Source organism: Notolepis coatsorum (genome assembly GCF_963971535.1).
Source record: "Notolepis coatsorum genome assembly, chromosome: 6".
Lineage (NCBI taxonomy): Eukaryota > Metazoa > Chordata > Actinopteri > Aulopiformes > Paralepididae > Notolepis > Notolepis coatsorum.
In genome coordinates, this window is record NC_140170.1 from 102,024,983 (window position 1) to 102,047,580 (window position 22,598).

The 22,598-nt window shown below is 43.5% G+C and overlaps 1 protein-coding gene across 2 annotated transcripts in view; it reads left to right on the forward strand.

Annotated features, from left to right (window-relative positions):
• magi3b (membrane associated guanylate kinase, WW and PDZ domain containing 3b) overlaps positions 1-22,598 on the forward strand; it is a 439,603-nt gene that overhangs the window by 306,667 nt on the left and 110,338 nt on the right. Inside the window, exon 3 of one of the 2 annotated variants that reach the window (XM_084316729.1) lies at positions 18,871-18,990. The exons of the other annotated variant lie outside the window; for it this stretch is intronic. Within the exon in view, the coding sequence (XP_084172855.1) occupies positions 18,871-18,990 (120 nt within the window). The remainder of the gene's footprint in view (positions 1-18,870; positions 18,991-22,598) is intronic. 2 annotated transcript variants of the gene reach the window in all.

Sequence of the window (22,598 nt, forward strand, 5' to 3'; positions counted from 1 at the left end):
TGGCATTGCACCATGCTGATCCACTCAACAGGTAGCGATTTCTAAATGAGATTCGATTCAAATGTATTGTCATTATACAGCACAAGAGTACAATACACCATCCAACCAGAGTGGATAAATTAATTAACGTAAAAATTTAAACTTTTGGAAGCAAGAGATATGAACCTGTGACCATAGGATCAACAGCTATTGGCCTTACCAGTTGAGCTAAACAATCAGATGTTAACTGTGAGTGACTAATCCATCATTTACACTTGTGCCAATTGCCTTGTTGCAAATTTTAGTATTGGCATTAATAAATCAGATGTCATGCTAATATGTCATGTTCTACAGTAGGACTTACTACTATGATACCCATTAATACTATGATACCTATTAAAAAAGTAATTTGAATAATAGAAGCCTACTTTGCTGGAACGATTAATTTCAAACGTATACAGTGCGTGTGTGTGTGTGTGTGCTTTTGTGTGTGCGCTCGCACGTTGAGGCTCGCTAAGCCTTTCTCCACGCATTATTTTTACCTCCGCCTGAGTAACGCCCCTGTTGATGACGGAGATGTGGAATGTTGGTTCTGCTTAAATGGGTGTAAAGTAAACGCGGGCTGGTTCGCCAGAGAGCACCAAGGTTCAGAAGGTTCAGAACGGAGCTGGAGCTTGAACCGGAGCCCGGGCGGTCTAAAAGGGCTAAGTGTGTCCCCTGCTGTGTTCTCCTAAAATCCATGATCAGCTCCTTGGTCTTACCAATGTTAAGGAGTAGGCTGTTATCCCGGCACCAGAGTGCCAGGACATCAACCTCCTCCCGGTAGGCCTTCTCGTTGTTGTTAGAGATCAAACCTACCACCACTGTGTCGTCCGCAAACTTCACTATGGAGTTGGAGCTGAACCTGGCCACACAGTCATGTGTGTACAGCGAATACAGCAGGGGGCTGAGAACACAGCCCTGGGGGGACCCGATGCTCAGGGTGATTGAGTTTGAGTTATGTCCACCCACCCTGACCGCCTGGGGCCTGTCGGTCAGAAAGTCCAGGGTCCTCATTTATCAATAATGGTAAATGGCTGCTTTTTTATATAGCGCTTTTATCCAAAGCGCTTTACAATTTGTTACTCACATTTTACCGATTCACTCACACATTCACTCACACATTCACACACCGACAGCAGAGGCAACCATGCAAGGTGCCAACCTGCTCATCGGGAGCAATTAGGGGTTAAGTGTCTTGCTCAAGGACACATCGACACGCTGCCTGTGAGGAGCGGGAATCGAACCGGGAACCTCCGGCTTGCCAGACGACTGCTCTACCTCTCGAGCCACTGTCGCCCCAAATAATGGGTAGAAAGTGTTCTATTTTCGTTCCTAAGCACGGAATTTGGAATGTCTCTACTCAGAAAAATTGGGATTTATCAACCGTGCGTGCACAGTTCGTACACACACTCCGTGTTGATAAATACCATGTTCTTACCGTCTATGCTCGTGCATGATTGTAAGCATTTGCATACAGAAACGCCCCTAATTAATCATATTTGGTAATGAAACACTCCCATTGAATGTGAAATAATGGACTAAGCCGAGCGAACTATGAGAAACTTCAGAGAGAGCAAGATTGATCACGGAGGTCTAACCAACAAATTTAACATATACAGCATTTCCCGTTGTGAACAATCTTATTTGGAAACATGACACATAATAGAATAATAGTATTTTATTTTAAACAATATTTGAATTTTTTATTTTTGTTTATTATCTTTTCCCCCCTTCTTTTTCCGTTTTTCTCCCCTCCCAGCTTCCCCTGACAATTGTATTTGTATGAACGACCAGCCAAGCTGGTATCAATGCCGAGAGCTGGGCTCGAACCCAGCATCTCCTGCATTGGTGGCGAGCTCCTTGCCCACTGCGCCACTTAGCCGCCCCTTGATTATAGATATTTTTAGAGAATAAATAAATCCAATGAAGTTGTCAATTTCACAGACAACTCCGCTGAGGAGAAGGGAGCTTGCAGACTATCTTCGGTGTGCCAGGAGCAAAGGATGTTGACTGACCCAGTCCTATACAGAACCAGTACATTGACAGAAATAAATTACAAGCTGACCCGACATTTTGCAGTGTAATGCCTGAAATGAACGAGTCGCTGAAGCACATTGCTATATCTGTGCAACCCAATGGAGAATACAAACTCGTAACCACTATTTTGCGCTTGTGTTTGCCATATACCATATACTGCTAAATAAATGCCTTTTTTCGTTTCATTCTTTTAAAGTTCGATTAATATCCAGGGATTAAAGTTCTCCGTCGTACGACGGATTTCCGTCAATTTGATTCCAAGTCACGACGAATTTTCCGTCAATTGGCTACTTGGTATAATATGATTTGTAGAGGCATACAATCTATTTTGATGTCGGTATTAGGTAGCCTATATAAATTATATATAATAGCATAGCCTACATATGCAACAGTAACTTGCACATAACGCATGACACAGACACAGAGCCCTGCGAAGCCTGCATACAGTAAACTAACTTGATTGTTAATCTAACTGTTGTCGCTTATGAAAACATTAAATAATATTTATAGGCTATAGGCCCTCGTTTGGCCATAATAGCCTATTCTCAAATGGCTATCCACTGTGGGCTATCTCCTCGCTGATGGACCAGTAGCCATATCATATCATATTCCTATGTCTCCAAGGAATCGTGGGGCTCTGGGGAAGAAAGGATGGGAACCCTTGCTATAGCCTATCCTTTATAATGTTATAGGCTATTTTATTTACAGTAGTCTATTTATGATTTTTTCCATAGCCGTTCTCAGTTATGCTGTGGCTGAGATGGATCGGGATTAATGAAGCTGCTAGGAGACTGCTTCTTGGCTACGAATTAAAGCCACAATTGAAAAAAATGTACTTCCTTTCTTGACAATAGCCTATATAACAATAATACGAGAGCATACAAGAACAATGAATCTCACTGCCATGTAGCCTATGCCATGTGTAGCCTGCCTATGTGATCAATAAAAACTTGAACTTGAATTCCATCACATCTGTGCGGGAGCTCACAAATAGGCTGTAAATAAAAACGTGCACTGAAAAGTTACAGTATGTAGATGGTTGATTATTTGTATGACAGTCATTCAACCCTTGCAAAAAGTATCGAATTGAAAACAGCATTGATATTATGTAAAAGCAAACTGGCAATAGAAAAGATGTTCAAAATAATCTAGTTCCCTTAAAACGCTAACGCTATTAAATAAAAAATATACAGTGGAGGTTAAAATAAGAATATGACTTGGCCTGAAAAAAAGTTCAGACAGGAGATTTATTTTGCTTTAATCCCTGAATACCTTGCATGGGTAGATTAACATAAAACTGCTCTATGATCCTATCTCTTGTCTGTATTGCTGCAGCATTTTGGAGGTGGCTCTTCCATGTCTGACATGCGTCAGGTCTTGGGGGTTCCAGCAGCGGGATGCCATTTCTGATGGCCAGATTATGGAGCACACGGCAAGCCATGACGATGTGTTGTCAAAGGTACACTGCAGCGTGCCCCCTGTGCCAGACAGGCAGAGCCATTGACCCTTCAGCAGGCAAATTGCACGCTCCACAGTGACTCTTGTGCCTGAGTGTGCCCGGTTGTAGATGCGCTCCTGTTGGGGTTGATCAGAGGAGTCATCAGCCATGGCTTCAGTAGATATTTTAATTACAGATACCCCAGTAATAACATTACAATTTAATTAAATAAAATTAGGCCTGGGTCGTGCGTTCCTCCCGGCCACCGGCAATGACTTATCAGCCAAATGCAACGATAAACCATGATGCATTCATTCGGAAAGACCTATTCTAAATGCTATTTATAGGGTTTGACAATAATAATTACACTAATGTCGCTATTCTACAATTAACTATAATGAATTACGGGTTCATGCACATATCTGTGCGTACGCACCATTGATAAATGAGGGCCCATGATCCAGGCGCTCAGGGTGGAGTTCAGACCCAGATCGATCAACTTGTCAGCCAGTCTGGTGGGAACTATGGTATTGAAAGCAATGAACAGCAATCTCACATAGCCCCCCTTCTGACTGTCAAGGTGAGAAAGGTTTGTCCTGTATGCAAACTGCAATGGGTCCATGGTACTAGGGAGGGAGGCACAGATGTAATCCTTGACCAGCCTCTCAAAGCATTTCATGACCACAGAGGTGAGTGTCTGTAGTAATTTAGGCCTGCTGGGGAGGAGTTTTTTGGTACAGGGATTATAGTGGACACCTTGAAGCAGGCAGGGACGCGTCTATGCCTTCTACAACGCTGTTCGGTTTCCGGGTTCCTCTGATTGGCCACTAAGCCCACGTGACCCTACGCTAGCACGCCCCCCTTATCGCCGCCAGTTATCGCGTACGCCCGCGCATGCGCATGAGCCGTGACAAGCGCCTTCAATGACAGAGCTCTCATATTTGCGAATGCATAAACTATATCTTAAATTATATGTGTCTAATATGGCCGTCGCTTATCAATGACTTGTTTTGTTTACATCAGGGTGAACGCTGTTGCATTCGCAAATATGAGAGCCAGCAATACGCAGCTCCAGTTAACCTAATTTATACCGTAATGAATCATTAAAAAAATATACCGTTAACTGGAATATGTTGGTTCTTTACACATATGTTGGATTATGTAATTGGTTTGTCATGACAAACCAATTAAAAATCGCTACTTTACATCAGGGTGAACGCTGTTACGCTGCCACCACCCCAGGGAACAAACATAACTTTTTGACTTACCAGCCATTTGGCTGGTAGATTTTTAAAACTACCAGCCATGCAAATTTTTTACCAGCCAAAAATTCTAAATAGCTTTTTAGTATATCGCCATGTGTTATTATTACTATATAATACTCTCATATGGTATTTTCAATTAATATCATAAACAACATAAGGAATATTAGCATAATTTTTAGTGGACTGAGGGCGGCTACGTGGCGCAGTGGGCAAGGCGCTCGCAACGAATGCTCGAGACTAGGCTCGAACAGGATGCCTCCTGTTCGAGCCCCGCTCTCCACATTGCTTTCAGTTTAGCTGGTCGTCCACAGTAATACACATTGGCCGTATTACGGGGAGGGAAACTGAATGGTGGGGATCGGGCATTGTGGACAGCGACTCCTACAGGTCGGTTGGTGCGCCTGCGCAGTAGAATCAAGAAGCGACGGGGGCGGGGCCCCTCCAAAGCCCAGACCCCCGACGCTGAAAGATCGAGCCGCGCAGGTGAAAAGATGCGACGGCTGTTACCTCGAGTATCGGAGGGGACTCGTGCTATGTATGATTTAGTCCACATTGCAGCCGGCTTGTGGGAGGCAAGAAACAACGTTCGAAGACAGGGGAGGGTTGAATTGGATGATATGAAAAAATTGGGATGGGAGAAAAATAGAAAATGGGAGAAAAAGTGGATCAACATTTTTTTTTTTGTGGACTGAAGGAATGAGTCAGCGTTAATAGTTTTAAATGCAAATAATTTATTGAAACATAGAAGTGGGGTCGGGACACACACACACACACACACACACACACACACACACACGCACACACACACACACACACACACACGGCCATATTAGACACATAATTTAAGATATAGTTTATGCATTCGCAAATATCTTAAATTATGTGTCTAATATGGCCGTCGCTTATCAATTGACAGAGCTCTCATATTTGCGAATGCAACAGCGTTCACCCTGATGTAAACAAAACAAGTCATTGATAAGCGACGGCCATATTAGTGGGGCGGCGTGGCTCAGGGGTAGAGCGAGGCGTCCAATGATCGAAGGGTTGGTGGTTCGAATCCCGCTCAAGCCCATGTCCATCCCATTGCCGTTGTGTCCTTGGGCAAGACACTTAACCTACTTGCCTCGTATGAATGTGTATGCATGTAAATGAATGTTGGTGGTGGTCGGAGGGGCCGTAGGCGTTGATTATTCGCCACGCTTCCGTGAGTCTGCCTCAGGGCAGCTCTGGCTGCAATTGTAGCTTACCACCACCAGTATGACTGTGTATGAACGAATAATGGACTTTGTGCCCGAACATTCCTCTACCCTGCCGGCTTACACCCGGAGGGAACCCCCCAGTGTCTCCAGCTGGTACTAGTGTGCCTTATGTAATTGCTATGCTACAGGTGGCGTCAGTTTAGACCCATCTTACTATTCTCATTGACTTACGCTCTTGACCTACTTTACGTGTGTTCTTCGCCTTACAAGCGCGAGTATAATTCTCAATCTGTAACTTAACGTTGCTTGCTCTGATAATAATAAATATCCTCTAAATAGAACTTTATGTGTCATTGCCGTATTCTTGTGTGGGTGTTCACCATATATATTCATGTACTGTATGGCCAGTAATTAAAGTACATAACTAAGTAGTGGTTTAATAATACCATACTCTCAATACAGTCAGGGAATTGTACCCCTCAGTTACACCCAGGTTGCGGTAAAACCTTAACTAACATTAGCTGCTAACGTTAACTAAGCTAAGCTATGCTAAACTAACCTTGAAAACGCTCACAGTGGAGAAATACTCCACTGTAATCATGCAACATCATTTTAATTTGGAGTGGAGTTCCAATAGTGAAGAATGGGAGGGGCTGAGCATGTCTCTCTCTCTCTCTCTCTCTCTCTCTCTCTCTCTCTCTCTCTCTCTCTCTCTCTCTCTCTCTCTCTCTCTCTCTCTCTCTACATTCAATTATTTTAAGTAGCCAAACGTTACACTATAAAAACGAACAGGATAGTTGATGATAATAAACATTTAACTTCATTACAGTAGCTGAAATATTCTAAAATCATTAAGTCTGCTATAAGCCATTCTCCCTGTATGTGTCTGTGTGCGTGTGTGTGCACATGCACGCATGTCCCGTCTCTTTGGTCGTTGGTAAGACTTTTATCATGCAACATAAAAAAATTGTTGTAGGAACGGTTTGGAAGAGGGAGGTAGGGAGGGGTTTTAGTTTGTGTGGTGTTATAACAATGTTGAAATTGAGAAGTTTAAACATAGTTTAGTTTTACAACTGAAATAAAAAATTATTTACTGAGAGTAAAGTACAGAAAAAAGGTACCGGTGGTTAACGGTTTTCCCAGGTACCGGTACCAGTATCGGTTCAAATGTGAACAGTAACCCTAGTGCCTGGGTAGTGTAGAGCTAAAAACAATCACTTACCACCACAGAGACTCGCGGTAACGGCTAACAGGTGGAAAGCCGATGGGGGTATTAGTCCTGGTCATCAACTTCTACTGTTTGGTGCCTGTCCAGCAGGGAGTCTGGGGGAGATAGCATGAACCTCAGCGTGCATTATGTTCTCCCAGTGAAACTGTTTGCTGTCAGGTGAAAATAAGCGGCTAGAGACTCCACATGTATCAGAGGAGACATGTGGTATTTTACACCCTCCCCAGACTAACAGATGGCAGTGCAACGACTAGGACTGTGACACACGCTGGGAATTGGAATAATGACTAAATTGGGGAGAAAATGGGGAAAAAAGCGAAGAAAAAGAAGGTTGATCACTAAAATGTCTAAGATTTCTTTTTGTAACCATGTGATATTTTGTGTTATTTAATCGCGTATATCTGACACATGCAATGGGACAGTGATCACTAAATCCTAGCTCAAATACACCACATCATTTTGTCAACCCTATTGGAGAATATAAGCGTATCACCAGAGACTTGATGTGAGGGACATCAGTAGCATGCAGTTTATGATCAGATATTGATTGGAAAAGTGTGTTTTTAGTTGACGGAGAAAGATTGGTCGGGTTACGGCTGTCCTAACTGTGGTGGGAAGTTCGTTCCACCATTGTGGAGCGAGGAACGAGAACAGGCGGCTTCACCTTGATGGATGGATGTAGACTCGAGTGTAGGATGTAGAGTGGAGGGGTCTTGAGGGTGTGTAGTTAGAGACCATTGACTGGAGATAGGCGGGAGCTGTTCCCTTTGGCACGTGTTGTGCCAGGTCGAGGACCTTGAAGCTGATTCGTGCGGCGATGGGGTGCCAGTGCAGGTCCCTAAGAAGCGGGGTAACATGGGCTCGCCCCAGCCTACATAAAAGAACTCCTGGTCCAATCAACCAGCTCCAGATCCCTCTGTTCAAACAACCAAATCTGCCTAAAAATCCCCCACACAAGACTGGTGACAAAGGGAAACCGGGCTTTCACAGTCGCAGCACCGACCCTCTGGAACAAGCTCCCACTCAACCTGAAATCTGCAAGCACTCTACAGACCTTTAAGGCCATGCTCAAAACCCACCTATTCGCCATAAACAATCCATGAGCTCGTTTTTTGTATTGTTGTATGTGTGGTGTATTATGTATGTCTGTTCTCTATCTGCTTGGTTGGACTGCCTGTATTTTCTTCTGTTTTTTGTATTGTTCCTGTCTTTTGTGTTTCTCTTTCTTTCCCGGGATGCGCCCCGGGTCGATGTAACTATTGGTTGAGGGGCGCAATATAAATAAATGTATCATATCATATCATATCATGGGCTGACTTTGGTAGGTTGGCGATCAGATGGGCGGCTGCATTCTGAATGAGTTGAAGAGGCTTGGTGGCACTGGTTGGAAGGCCAGCAAGCAGTGCGTTGCAGTAGTCGAGACGGGAGATGACTGTTGATTGGACGAGGAGTTGAGTGGCTTCTTTTGTCAGGAAGAGGCGGATCCTTCTGACATTGCTCAGGAGGAACCTGCAGGTTCTGGTCGTTGCGGTGATGTGAGCGGAGAAGTTAAGCTGGTCGTCAAGGACTACACCAAGCTTCTTGGTGGTCGGGGATGAGGCTACAGCTACATTTTACACTGTGATGGAAAGGTCGGTCAGGCGGGAGGATTTGGCCGGCAGGTGAAGCAGTTCTGTTTTGCTTAGGTTCAGTTTGAGGTGGTTGGTCGTCATCCAGGCGGAGTTGTCGGACAGACAGGCCGAGATCCACTCAGAGACATGGATCTCTGAGGGAGGAAAGGAGAGGAAGAGTTGAGTATCATCAGCGTAGCAATGATACGAGAAGGCATGAGACATGATAATGTTACCCAGAGATTTGGTGTAGATGGAGAAGAGGATGGGTCTAAGGACCGAGCCCTGGGGGTCCCTCTCCATGATACTTGGTAGGAGCGGTTGTCGAGGTAGGATGTCAGCCATGCCAGCGCAGAGCCAGTCACTCCCATTCCTGCAAGGGATGCGAGGAGGATCTGAAGGTTGACTATGTCAAAGGCTGCCGACAGGTCCAGGAGAATAAATTATGTCTCAATGAAAAAGCAGCTTATACAAAATGTGAATCAAAGGAAGGAAAAGGAAAAAGGCGAAAACGATCATACTCCTCTCATTTGCCTTCTAGTCACGAGTAAACCAGACTACAGCTCTCACACACAGCTGTGTTGTTGATTGCTAACAGGCCTAGCTACCTAGCAGGTTAACTAGGCCAAGCCAGCTAGCATGTCTCTCCAGCCATGAAAGAACAACGTCTGCATTCCACAATCACAAAGCTGTCCGTGCGAGGGTCGAAGCCATTCATCAACAGGGCAAACAATATCCAAGATCTGATATCCAAGATCAGGCCTACTTATGGAAGCTAAAAGCCAGCTAGCTTCAGCAGACAATCAGACATGGCTAGCTGCAAGCTAACAGACTAGTTAGAGCACGCTAGTCAACAGGCTTACCAATAGCGCTACAGTATATCAAGTCTGTATTCCGAAATTACAGAACCAATCCAGGCGAGGGTCAAAACCAATATATCAACAGTGCCATCAATCCAAAATTATAAATCAAGTGTAATTTAGAGAGAAAACTGTCGTTAGCCACGGACGAGAAAACACAGAAAACACAACGAGCGGAAGTGGAGGTGGACACAAGTTGTGTTTTCTGATAGCTTGTTATGGTTTGTAAACAACCCCAACAGCACGACACAGACAGGTAGTTCAGAGTTACCCAAAAACTAAGGGCGTATTTATTCACAAACAGAAAGAGCGAAAAAACAACATAACGCATTCAGGGGGAATGTCCTTGAGCAGAGTAGGCTCTGCGGCTCTGCAGCTCGGCCCAGAGCAGAGTTGGCTCTGTGGTGCTGCGGCCTCTGGCTCTGCGGCTCTGCAGCTTACTGTCTATCCACTCGGAGAGGAAACAGAGAAACAGAGGAATGTCAATAACCGAACGCAGGGATTACGAGGCAGTCCAGTAATAAAGCTGAATCCAGAAATAACAAAGGCGATACCTCTTCAGTGTTAACAAAACACACAAAAAACAGAAAGGTCTTGAGTCCAGGAAAAAACGAGGAAAAACAGAGCATCAAAAATATACTTCCAAACTCACCAAGGGGCAAAGTGAGATACGGGGCGCGGGTCCACGGGAGCAGAGAAGAGCAACAGCGGCGAACTCCAAGGCGTACTGGAGAAACAAATGGAGAACAACACGGGAGGAACAAGCTGCAGGCGGAGGTAAGCAAAACGACCCGACAATGAACCTTCAGAAACCCGAGTATATAAGGGCTCCCTTCGAGCTGATTCGAAACTCCCTTCAGGTGTGTGGAGGTAATTGGTACCTGGAAGCGTGTGGTAATGGACCAATCCTCACATAGCTTGTTTGTTGAGTCCAAGAAATTTATTGGTGTCCTACATTATCCTGTTTTGTGGATATGGTATGTTTCTGTGGCGGTAGCCTACAGGAGTTGGAGTGCCACATTGCCAACATATGACAGAAAATAAAATAACTCTGTGCCCTTCAGCCTAGTCTACATTCTGTAGCCCTGCCAAGTTTTAAACATGATGTTGACAGTCTCACCTAATGGACTAGCATGTTTAGTTGACCTCACCTCTGATCAGAGGCATGGCACAGGGCGCAGAAGTGTGCTGAGTGCAGAACGCAAAGCACATCAGGGCATCAACGGGTTGCATGTGCAAATGCATGCTTTACGTTCCTTTGAGAATCCACAGTACCTACCCAAATCCTACTAAAACCTATACGAATGTTTTCTCAGTCAACTTGGTGGAATAAGTGTTATATACTGTAAAGTGCATGCAGCACCCGCACCAACAGACAGAGGACCAGAGGCGGTGCATGATGTCACTCTGCCAAAGGACTGTTTCTCTTAACAGCTGGCTGTGCTGTTGCCATAGCGATACCGTCGTCGCTCTGTGTCTTCCAGTTGCCCTCTGTTGTGTTGCCTAGGAAGCCACAGCGGTCTGGGACCACAACTGCTCTCTGTTCGTCAACCAATTATAAGAGCTAGACATTAGCGTGACCACGGCAACGTGTCACATACTGTAGCCTCAGGGACGGGGGGGGTAATTCAGGAGGCAACGAGTGGAGAGAAGAATAACGAGAGAGAGAGAGAGAGAGAGAGAGAGAGAGAGAGAGAGAGAGAGAGAGAGAGAGAGAGAGAGAGAGAGAGAGAGAGAGAGAGAGAGAGAGAGAGAGAGGTGTTTAGTGGGCGTGTGTGTGTGTGTGTGTGTGTGTGTGTGTGTGTGTGTGTGTGTGTGTGTGTGTGTGTGTGTGTGTGTGTGTGTGTGTGTGTGTGTGTGTGTGTGTGTGTGTGTGTGTGTGTGTGTGGTATTCCCTGCATCCCGTGCTGTGGAGGTAGCCTCCTTGTCCTGTCCAACAAAGGCCCTGCAGGAGGCTCTTAAGAGCTGAACAGAGGACAAAAGAGGAAGTGTGTTTCTGAGAGGATGGAGATGGCCCTGGGTCACTGACTTACTTCTCCCCACTCTATGAGCAGACATACACACATACACACATAAACACACACACACACGTGCATGCGCTGGAACCAAAGAGTGCTATTTTAAAACTCTGTGACTTGCACATAAACACACACATACACAAACACACAAACACACACGCACACACAGATACACATGCATGCAAAAGGTCACTTTTTAAAGGAAAGAAAACAGGTCACTTTAAAGAAAAAAAGAAAAAAACATAACTGGATGTTTTTGTATAGTATAGTTAGGATAGCATAGTGACATAGAGTATAACTGTATATTGTATAGTAGTGTACACAGGACTCATTACCTTTTGTATTTCATCTTAGTACTTTTATCATGTCTATTTTATTTCTACTCTATTTTATTCTATTATTATTAGTATTTTTTGCACAATCGAAGCGGGCAAGGCCACCTTCATTTCACTATATGTCTTGTGTATGTATGTGATGAATAAACCTCTTGAATCTTGAAATGCACTGGAACACACATACACATACATACATACTTCTTGTACTTCCAACTCTTCCTCGTTCTGTTCTGATTCCAACCAGAGCCAGAGCCATGTTCTGATGGGGGGGGGGGGGGGGGGGGGGGGGGGGGGGTAAAGACGCTCCTTGTCCTCTTAGAAGCACTCACAGGCTTCATGAATTATATTTATTTTTTTATTTGCCAAGCGACTGTATACCAGAAGAGAGTTGTTAAAGAAGTCGTTTTGATATCTGATTTCTGATTAATATTCATAGCCATAACCCATTTTGCAACATAAAAGAACTCAATGAACTTGAAGATAGGCATGGCTGAGGCATTTCAAATGTACTGTTTGTGTTTTCTTCAAAGTGAGTGGTACAACCGCCAAAAATCACCAGAGCGCTTTGGTTTTGCAATCTCTCTCTCTCTCTCTCTCTCTCTCTCTCTCTCTCTCTCTCTCTCTCTCTCTCTCTCTCTCTCTCTCTCTCTCTCTCTCACTCTCTCTCTCTCACTCTCTCTCTGTTTTGACAGCAAAGCCCCATGGCGTTTTTCAAGTGCCAACATAGAACTATGCTAGAAAATGCCATGCCATGATAAATTTATGACCTGCCATTTCTGACTGACTACATCTGGCTGCTGTGCCATCAGGAACAGACCAGGGTCGTTAAAAACAGTGTACGGGCGGGAGAGGTCTCTGCAGTACATGCTGGCCATTATGCAAGTGCTGACATTTACTCATTGTCACTTTGGTGTAGTCACACGCGCACATGCACATACATACATATACATATACACACACTCTCACTCACACGTGATTTTAAGATAAGATAATTATTTTTCAGAACACACAATACTGCGTTGTAAAAAAGGCAACCATGTTACAGCATAGACTGGCATCAGAGAAACAATGCAATTAACCCCTTCCTTCCCTCCCGACCAACGTTATTCATTTGATGAATTGTCGTACAGAACTTGTAAGTTGCTTTCGATAAAAGCGTCAGCTAAATTACTAAATGTAAATGTAAATGTATATGTGGCACAGTCCCATAAGTCCAAGGTTATTTTGTATTGCATGGCCCTTTTACACTGCATCCTGTGTAGGTTGTGACCATTTCTATCCTACTTGTGAGGTAGGCTTATTGAATGTGGCACAGATGACATTATAACCATCAGGATTTAAAAGCATCAGTAGGGTCTTCCATTGCTACCACCATCTAGAACCCTCTTGTTAGCAGTATGATTCTGCATATGGGCAAAACCTCTTTATTTTCTTCGACAAATCCTCTACACATCTCCACAATCCACCCTTGTCTATATCCTATCGACTAGACCCGGTTTGACGTAAACAGTTTGTTATGAAAATCTGCCCAAAGAGCTTCCTTTCTCTCCTGCACAATTAACTTTTTTTTCTTTTTTCTTTTATATTATTTTATCACAACTATAAACTAAACTAAACATGGTGTGGATATTGCTGTGACATCCCTGCACCTCTGTGACATCCCTGCTATTAACTAGAACTAGCTACTGTGCACTGGCTTCCGGTAACATTTAGAATACATTTTAAGGTCCTCCTCCTTATATACAGTACAAAACCCTAAATGGAACAGGACCGAGCTACATTGCCAATTCCCTTGTCAACTATGTGCCCCTAAGATCTACTGCTGATTTATTGACTGTTCCCAGCAACACCCAAAAAAGAAAATTGGGGATGCAGCCTTCGCTAATTACACACCAAAGCTATGGAACACGTTATCTATGGACATTAGGGAGGCTAGCTCACTAAATATTTAAGCTAAAATGTACCTCTTCACCTTAGTCTTTTAATCCATTCTGCCACTTTGCATTGCATCCACACTGTGATTATTGTATTGTAAATGAGCGCTATTTTATTGTTGTTTATACTGCTATTTTTATGCTATTTCCATAATTTTCTTTTCTTTTGTTGTATTGTTAATGTCTGCGTTGCTTTGACCCTTTTTCTTATTTTCTGCATTGCTTTTATTCTGTCTATTATATGCAAATTTGATGTTTATTTTACTGTATTTTCTGTTGTGAAGCACTTAATGCGCTGTAATTCCTGTATGAAAGGGGCCAGTTGATGGTACTGGGAGAACCTTGGCAGGTACATAGCGGTGGTCCCAGTAATCGGGCTGTGGGCATTTCGCAGGGACTAAAGCACTGTCACGCAAACACATGGGTAATGAGAGGCTGGCACCGCTGGCAACCGCACACGCTTTTGTGATGGTTTTCTGTTTAAAATGACTCTCCTCTCCATTAGTAAGGTGCTGTGGAGCTGTCGGCTCCAGTTAGCGAGAAAACGCATGTATCAGCCATAAGAAAGGAAACCCCAACAGAAAGCATCTTTTAGTAGGGCACTGGGCCCAACCAGAACTGTTACGACAGCTTGGCACAGATTATTTGTGTGTCTCGAACCCTATTGAGCAGATGTGACAACACTCCCGAATGATGAATCCTATAATTTGGTGTTTTGTCAGTGCTGCTGGAAAATGCTGTCTCAGGCCCTGCTGCTGAATCTCCCATGAGTGTTAAAATGAGGCTTAAAATGCGGTGATTGAGGCAGCCAATAAATCAAATCAAATCAAATCAAATTTATTTGTAAGGCCCGACAACACATGTTAATGTCTCCATGGGCCGGACACGTCTTCTTTAAACAAGTCAAGAAGAAACATCACAATAAATCAAGAACAAAACAAAAACATTGGCGGCTGGGTGGCGCAGCGGAGATTGTGCTCGTCACCAATGCAAGAGACTCCAGTCTCGAATCCGTCAGCATTGCCTCCGGCTTGGGCTGGCCGTCATACTGGCTTAATTGACAGAGCCAGCGGGTGGAAGTCGATGGGTGGTAATTTGGACGTTGTGGACAAGGACTCCTACAGGTCGGTTGGGGGACGCCTGCACAGCAGAGACAGGAAGTATCTGGGCCAGCGTGAGCCTCCCATGCGTTACACCTTGCCATTGAGAGTCCGCGCTGGCAGTCGAAAAGATGTGACAGGCTGCCTCCTTGTGTACCGGAGGGGACACGTGATGCAAGGCTTCTATCCTCCCTACAACCGACCAGTGGGGGGCATAGTCGAGCAACGTTCAAGACAGGGGAGGGGAGAATTGGAAACACGAAATTGGGATGGGAGAAAAAAAATTTAAATAAGGAGAAAAAGTGGATAAAAAAAGAACAAATCAAAAACACCATAAAGTCCAAACAAATTTTAATAAATGAATGCAACACTCCGAGACATACCCCATGTGAAGGTAAGGAAAAACTCACTAAAACCTAGCAATAGGAAAAGATGCACCACAGGCAATGTGGAGGAGAGAAACCTTAGAAGGGCCGTTCAAGGGGGGATAGTAGTGTTGCAATAAAACAGGCAAAACTGTTTGTAAGCATGCACTCATATGTGTAATGAAACACAGATAAGTGCATGCAATAGCATGGGGGCAGCGCAGAGAGGGTCGCATCCTCCCGGTCATCATCACGGGATGTCCGCCACTCCGGTCATCACCACGAGACAGCCACTCACAGGGAGACAGGGAAACGGGACGTTAGACAGTTTGTGTGATTGTGATGGGCGGACATGGCAATAGATACATGTGGTAAGCATATATGTGAATAGAATAGATATAGCATATGGTTTCTATCATCGCCCATGCTCATCTATTGCCTGCGTCCAGAACTTTGAAGCCGCCCATTTCCAGTCGACTGATCCTTCTGGTTTGGCACTGTGACGATGAAACAGCGGTTTCTCGGTTGAAAAGGCGATTATCCACTGAGCGCTGTGGGGGGACTAACGATTAGCCAATCAGCGCTGCAGGCGGGACTAATGCTGTGGTCAAGCTGTTGTGAATCATGGGGAGTAGGAAAAACATAGCAGGAAAAACATCCTCTTTTTCCACCTAAACAGTTAACTGGAATATGTTTCTGACATTTTAGGTGAGAAGTAGGATAAGCAATTGCTTTGATTGATTTGAATTAATATTTCATCTGCAACGCCTAATTTGACAGTTTGATCTGAATTTAGTGAGCCAGGCACGCTGTCGTTCTGGAGTGCTGCATGGGAAGGATACGTTGGTGTCTAGTGATTGGTTAAGGAAAATCGAACCTCCCTCCCCCACGGAAATCAGTTAGAGTGGTCGACAATGTCAGACTGAAGATGGAAATGGGGTGTAACGAGTTGACAATACTGTCTGATATCAGGCAAGCTCATCTAATGATTTAGCCCTAACATGTGCCATGTGAATGGAGACATATCACTCATGTTAGGATAAAGTCCTTAACCACAGGGTGAAGGGATGATTCAGAATGGTTTGGTTTACAAGGAGACACAGTGTTATTATATGCACTATTCTCTGAGCATACAATATTATCACATCAAGTGCCATGCCTGTGAACCGCCACTAGGGGCAGAGTGGCTAATTATGAGTGAGAGAATGAGTTAGTGACATGTGGTTTTGTGAGGTGCTTTACATTTAAAACTACACCCTAGTCTTAGTAAATGGAAAATGGTTAAGGGGTTACAGTAATTTTGAGGTAGGAGAGACTGACTGCTGGGGGGTAGGAACAAACAGCAAAATCTCCAAAAACAGGAAGCAGCAGGGTTTATGGGAAATGTGGACAATTAGGCTATCAGTCAATGGTCATGTGTTTACCGTAATTATACCAAGGTATCTGAACTATTGTGACAATAATATCATTATGATATATTTAGTTGAAAAGTCACCTTGAAGTATCTTTAATGCTTTGACTACTACATTTCAAAGAAAATATCAAACCTTTTACTTATTTTATGTCACTTAATGATCTGTTGCTTTTAGTTATTAATATTTGCAGGTAGAGCCTTTTATCATTCAGACCAGGGACCGCAGGGTAAAATTAGCCAACCTTCTAATTAATGTTGATTAATGTGCACTGTCCCTGTCAATAAACAACATAAATGAACATCCTACAGAGGTTAACGCATGAAAGATGGAATGCTTCCTCTGACAGAGAAGATGTGATGTTGAACCAGTATTTTAACTTTTAATACTTGAGTACATTTACAGTAATATCAAGTAGTAGCTACTTTAATACTTGATTCGAATTTTGAATGGACATCGTTTACTGGAGCACTAGTTAGGGGTGGGCGATATATCGAGTATACTCGATGTATCGCGGATTGTTCTACCCGAGATGTAGTACTGTACTATATCGAGTATTTAGTTTATATGGCGCCGCCCGCGGCCGAGAGACACTCGCAGTGCTTTCCTCGAGAAGGGACGGCGGAGCTATAGGCTAACGTTAGTGTAGTCAGGGCTGTACAGTGCGATATAATGTTGCGGTTGTAATTTCATTAGACAGACCAGCGCGGACCTTTAATAACATGTAATTTAATTGACACGAGCAATGAGCTAACGGTAGCTGCTAACCAAGGTATCCATTAGGATTATGCTAAGCTAACTAGCGATAGCTGCTAACCCTGGTAAACGGTCAAAGCGGACTCCACAAGACTAGTTCCATTCGTGAGGAAATGGGGTGGGTTATATTGACAACGCTTGACAACAGCAGTTTAAACATAACTTCATATTTATTAGTTATTCGTTTCTGTATATCATTCAATTTCCATCTCCGTGTGTCTCCATCTCCATCTCTTCCTGTTTACATTCGAGTGTGACGTTATCACCTACGGCAGCTTAGGCGATCAAAACGCGAACCTAGAACAAACACCGAGGGGGGGGGGTGGCTCTCTTGTTCATTCTCGCCCCCTCTCTCTCTCTCTCTCTCTCTATCTCTCTCTCTCTCTCTCTCTCTCTCTCTCTCTCTCTCTCTCTCTCTCTCTCTCTCTCTCTCTCGCTCTCTCTCTACATTCAATGATTTAAAGTAGCCAAACGTTACAGACAGTATAAATACTAACTGGATAGTTGATGATATAAACATTTAATTTCATTATCTGAAATATTCTAAAATCATTAAGTCTGCTATAAGCCATTATACCTTTGTGTGTGATTATTATTTTCTCACAGTAGGGTGTGTATATATATATACATATGTGTGTGTGTGTTTGGCTAAAGTGGATAGAAAACACAGTACTGTGTAAAAGTCTTAGGCACCCAAGAGTTTTTATATAAATTGTCTTAGATGTAAATAGTTTTTTTTATTAGTGTGTCAGTAGACTACTCTTAGTACATTTTCATTAAATTATTTTTTAAAGCATCTTCATGGTTTAATAATGCAAACATATGTTGCAGGGACTTATTATAATCATCATATTGGCGTGACTGTATGCATCAAAGGGTTAAATCAAGCATTTTTAAGTGATTTAGAGGAAATGTAAAAATATCGCGATATAGCCAAAATATATCGCGATATCATTTTTGGCCATATCGCCCAGCCCTAGCACTAGTATCAGGGTATTTGTACTTGTACTTAAGGATTTGGGTCACCTGTACACCACTGACAACAACGTATACTTGGTACCCCCTCATTTACTTCCATTATTCTCCATTATTTCCTCAGTGACCTGTAATTGACTCTTTCTATCATTCTGTCTTGCCTTGCATGTGAGCTGACCTGTTGTTGTGTGTGTGTGTGTGTGTGTGTGTGTGTGTGTGTGTGTGTGTGTGTGTGTGTGTGTGTGTGTGTGTGTGTGTGCGTGTGCGTGTGCGTGTGCGTGTGTGTGTGTGTGCGTGTGCGTGTGTGTGTGTGTCAGGCACCACGCGGCTGCCCAGAGATGGGGAGGTACCTGGGGTGGACTACAACTTCATCAGCATGGGAGACTTTAGGATCCTGGAGGAGAGCGGGCTCCTGTTGGAGAGTGGCACCTACGATGGTGAGTATGATCACACCATGTGGAGGAGTGTGTGTGTGTGTGTGTGTGTGTGTGTGTGTGTGTGTGTGTGTGTGTGTGTGTGTGTGTGTGTGTGTGTGTGTGTGTGTGTGTGTGTGTGTGTGTGTGTGTGTGTGTGTGTGTGTGTGTGTGTGTGTGTGTGTGTGTGTGTGTGTGTGTGTGTGTGTGTGTGTGTGTGTGTGTGTGTGTGTGTGTGAGAGAGTATAATGTACTGTATGTGTTTACAGAGAGAGAGTATACTGTATGTGTGTGTTTGTTTATGCATTTGCATTGTATGTGTGTATGTGGGTGCGTGCATGTTTGTCTGTGTACATAGTGTTTGTGTTTGTGTGTATGTGTTTGTGCTGTATGTGTGTGTGAATGTGTGTTTGCATGTTTGTGTGTGTGCACACATTTATAAATCCAGGCCTACATGTGTGTGTACAATGCGTGTTGTTGTGGTTGTGTGCGTGCATGTGCATTTATTTACCACATGCTCTATGTGTGTGATTTACAGAGTGGCTCCCTACAGCATATAGTGCAGTGCATGTACAGTAAGCTCTGTAGTCCCAGCTGTTATGAATTACAGCACGCCTTAGTGAACTGTGACAAGCGGGACGAAATGTATTGATCAGTGAAACATGATTAAAGACTTGTTGGAGTTGAAAGCCAGATTAGCAGCAGTACTTAGAGCTCTTCAGCTGAGGACGGTTTCTCAGCCAGCAACAGTATCTTTTTTGTATGCATGTGCCACTGGTGTAAGAACACAAATCCGTTCCTTATTAAATGTAGAAATGCCTTAATCGAATGCTTCTCTATTGAAAGTGAAAGTCATTCTAAAATGATTCATACTGGTGTTGAATGTACAGCTAACACAAGATTAGTGTGGATTTTTAAGTTGTATGAAATACTTGCCAGTAGTGTAGTGGAAGCTATTCGCTTACTGAGTCCTGTGGTCGGAGTTCTGGCCGGGCTCAGAGTGAGCAGGGAAGCTTTAGACAGGCAGCAAAATGGCAGAAACAGGGTCACACACCGTCGCACACCAGACACCACAACATGCGGGCAAAAGGTTAGCCACCTCCAACACCACCTCCAGCATTTTGAAACAGCTGATAGACCGTGTCACCAGTGAAACGGCTCCAGCGTAGTAATATAACGGCTTATTCAGAGAATCTTTTTCTTAAATTTGTATAAAAAAAAAAGTCTTTATCCTTTATTTAACCAAGGTAATCACGTTGATATTTCAATCTCTTTTTCAAGTGGGCCCTGGCCAAGAAAGCAGCATACGGATTATTTCACATATAAAACAACATTAAAAAGAAAAAAGAAAAAGGTGAAAGCCACAACTACTAAAAATAGTGCCAAGGGATTGCAGAATTCCATAGTGGTGGGCGATGATTTCATGTTAGAAATAGGTCAACCTTGCCTACATGTTGTGGTGTGGATTAAAACCATAAAACGGTTACTTTTGGTTTGCTCAGAAACCAGCAAGAACTCCAACCACGGGACTCAGTAAGTAAGCTAATACAAGTGTTTCATACGACTTAACGTCCAATAATTCTGACAATCCATTTAATGTGACCCTCTCTTCTTCAGGCCTTATAGTGTGATTTGTTACAGCTGAGAAACACAATGGAGGTGGAATGGAATCTGACCTGGGTTCTGTTAATTAGCCTTTTAGGCGTGTGACAGGAGTGATGAGGGTTTGTCATAGAGAATGTGTGTTATAGAGATCAAGATGGTGAAAATTATTACACACACACACACACACACACACACACACACACACACACACACACACACACACACACACACACACACACACAGACACACAGACACACAGACACAGACACAGACACAAGCACACACATAGGGCGAAGGTTGCAGGGCCAAGGCTAAGAGAATAATCAAATACTCACCCAAACAATTGCCTCTTTGAACTGCTGCAGTCAGGCACTCACTTTAAACAAACACTCACCTTACCACTCACTTTATTCACTTTAGACACTTTAACACACTTTACTGTATATGCATCTATTATTAAAGAGATTTGCACTACATTCATACCTCATTTGCACCCTACCCTAAGTTTTGTACCTCATCTCATTTCTGCATTGTACCTCACTGTTACTCATTTTACTCTGTATTGTACATTGTATATGTATATTGACTTTACTTACTTTTTACTTTATGTAGCACACTCTCATGGGCTCATACAGAAACAAGCATTTCATCATAAAGTATTCTGTATTTTGTTCTGACAATTAATAAACAAACTTAAAACTTGAACTTGAAACGGGGGCGGCTACGTGGCGTAGTGGGCAAGGCGCTCGCCACGAAATGCTGGAGGCGCTGGGCTCGTCAGTTCGAGCCCAGCGCTCCACATTTGCTTTCAGTTTAGCTGGTCGTCCGTACTAATACACATTGGCCGTATTAGGGGGTGGGAAACTGATGGGTGGGGATCGGGCGTTGTGGACAGCGACTCCTACAGGTCGGTTGGTGCGCCTGCGCAGTAGAATCAGGAAGTGTCGGTGGCAGCGTGAGCCTCCCACACGTTACTCCTCGCCACTGAGAGATCGAGCTGCGCAGGTGAAAAGATGCGACTGCTGTTACCTCAAGTACCGGAGGGGACTTGTGCTATGTATGACTTAGTCCACATTGCAGCCGGCTTGTGGGAGGCAAGAAACAGTGTCCGTGACAGGGGAGGGTTGAATTGGATGATACGAAATTGGGATGGGAGAAAATATAGAAAATGGGAGAAAAAGTGGATAAAAAAAAAAGAAAAATTGAACTTGAAACATACACCAATAATAAGGTTCTGTCCAACATATGTTATTCTTATTTATGAAGACTCGTTTCAACAAATATGAATATAAACATGCTAAATTAAATCACTGGAACATTAAAAAATGCTCAACTGATAAATTGTGAATTGGGGCAAGTAATGACAGACTGTTAATAAGGGGAAGAGGCATAGCTTAATTAACTGTGCACCACAGCAGGTTGCCTAGGTACTTAAAGCAATATTACATTATTTAATTCATCAGAGTGCTCTTAAATAAAAAATAAAAAATTAAAACACTGGGATACCCGGAAATAAAATATACAGTACTATCTGCCCACGGCATCACAAACGAGCAGTAGGTCTATGGGGGAGTCTTGACTGTCCAGTCATTCTCATTAGCCTAATTGGTTCTTGCTGGATTTCAAAGCGGGAAAAAAGGAGAGAAAAAAAGATTTGTGGCAGATAATGTCTGCTTAATTGTGAGGGAAGCAACAGTTGTTATTGGAGGATCAAGAAAAGAGGACGGGGCTTGAGATAGGTCTATTTCACAACCCCAGTGGTGGTGATGGTGCTAAAAGCAGTCCGGTCCAGATGTGTATATCCTAGTCCTAAGGATGATAATGGCTGGTTTTCCACAATCCAAAACATGGGTCAAAATCCACAAAGAGACAGTTCCATCTCTCTCTGACCTAAAGTACTATTGTAAAGCAAAGGTACAATTCACCTGCCCCTTAGTCATTCACTGCTGTTGCCCCGTCAAGTATGTAGAATAACATTATTGTTTTTAGACAGACCTTATATAATAAAATAAAATAAAACATTTAAA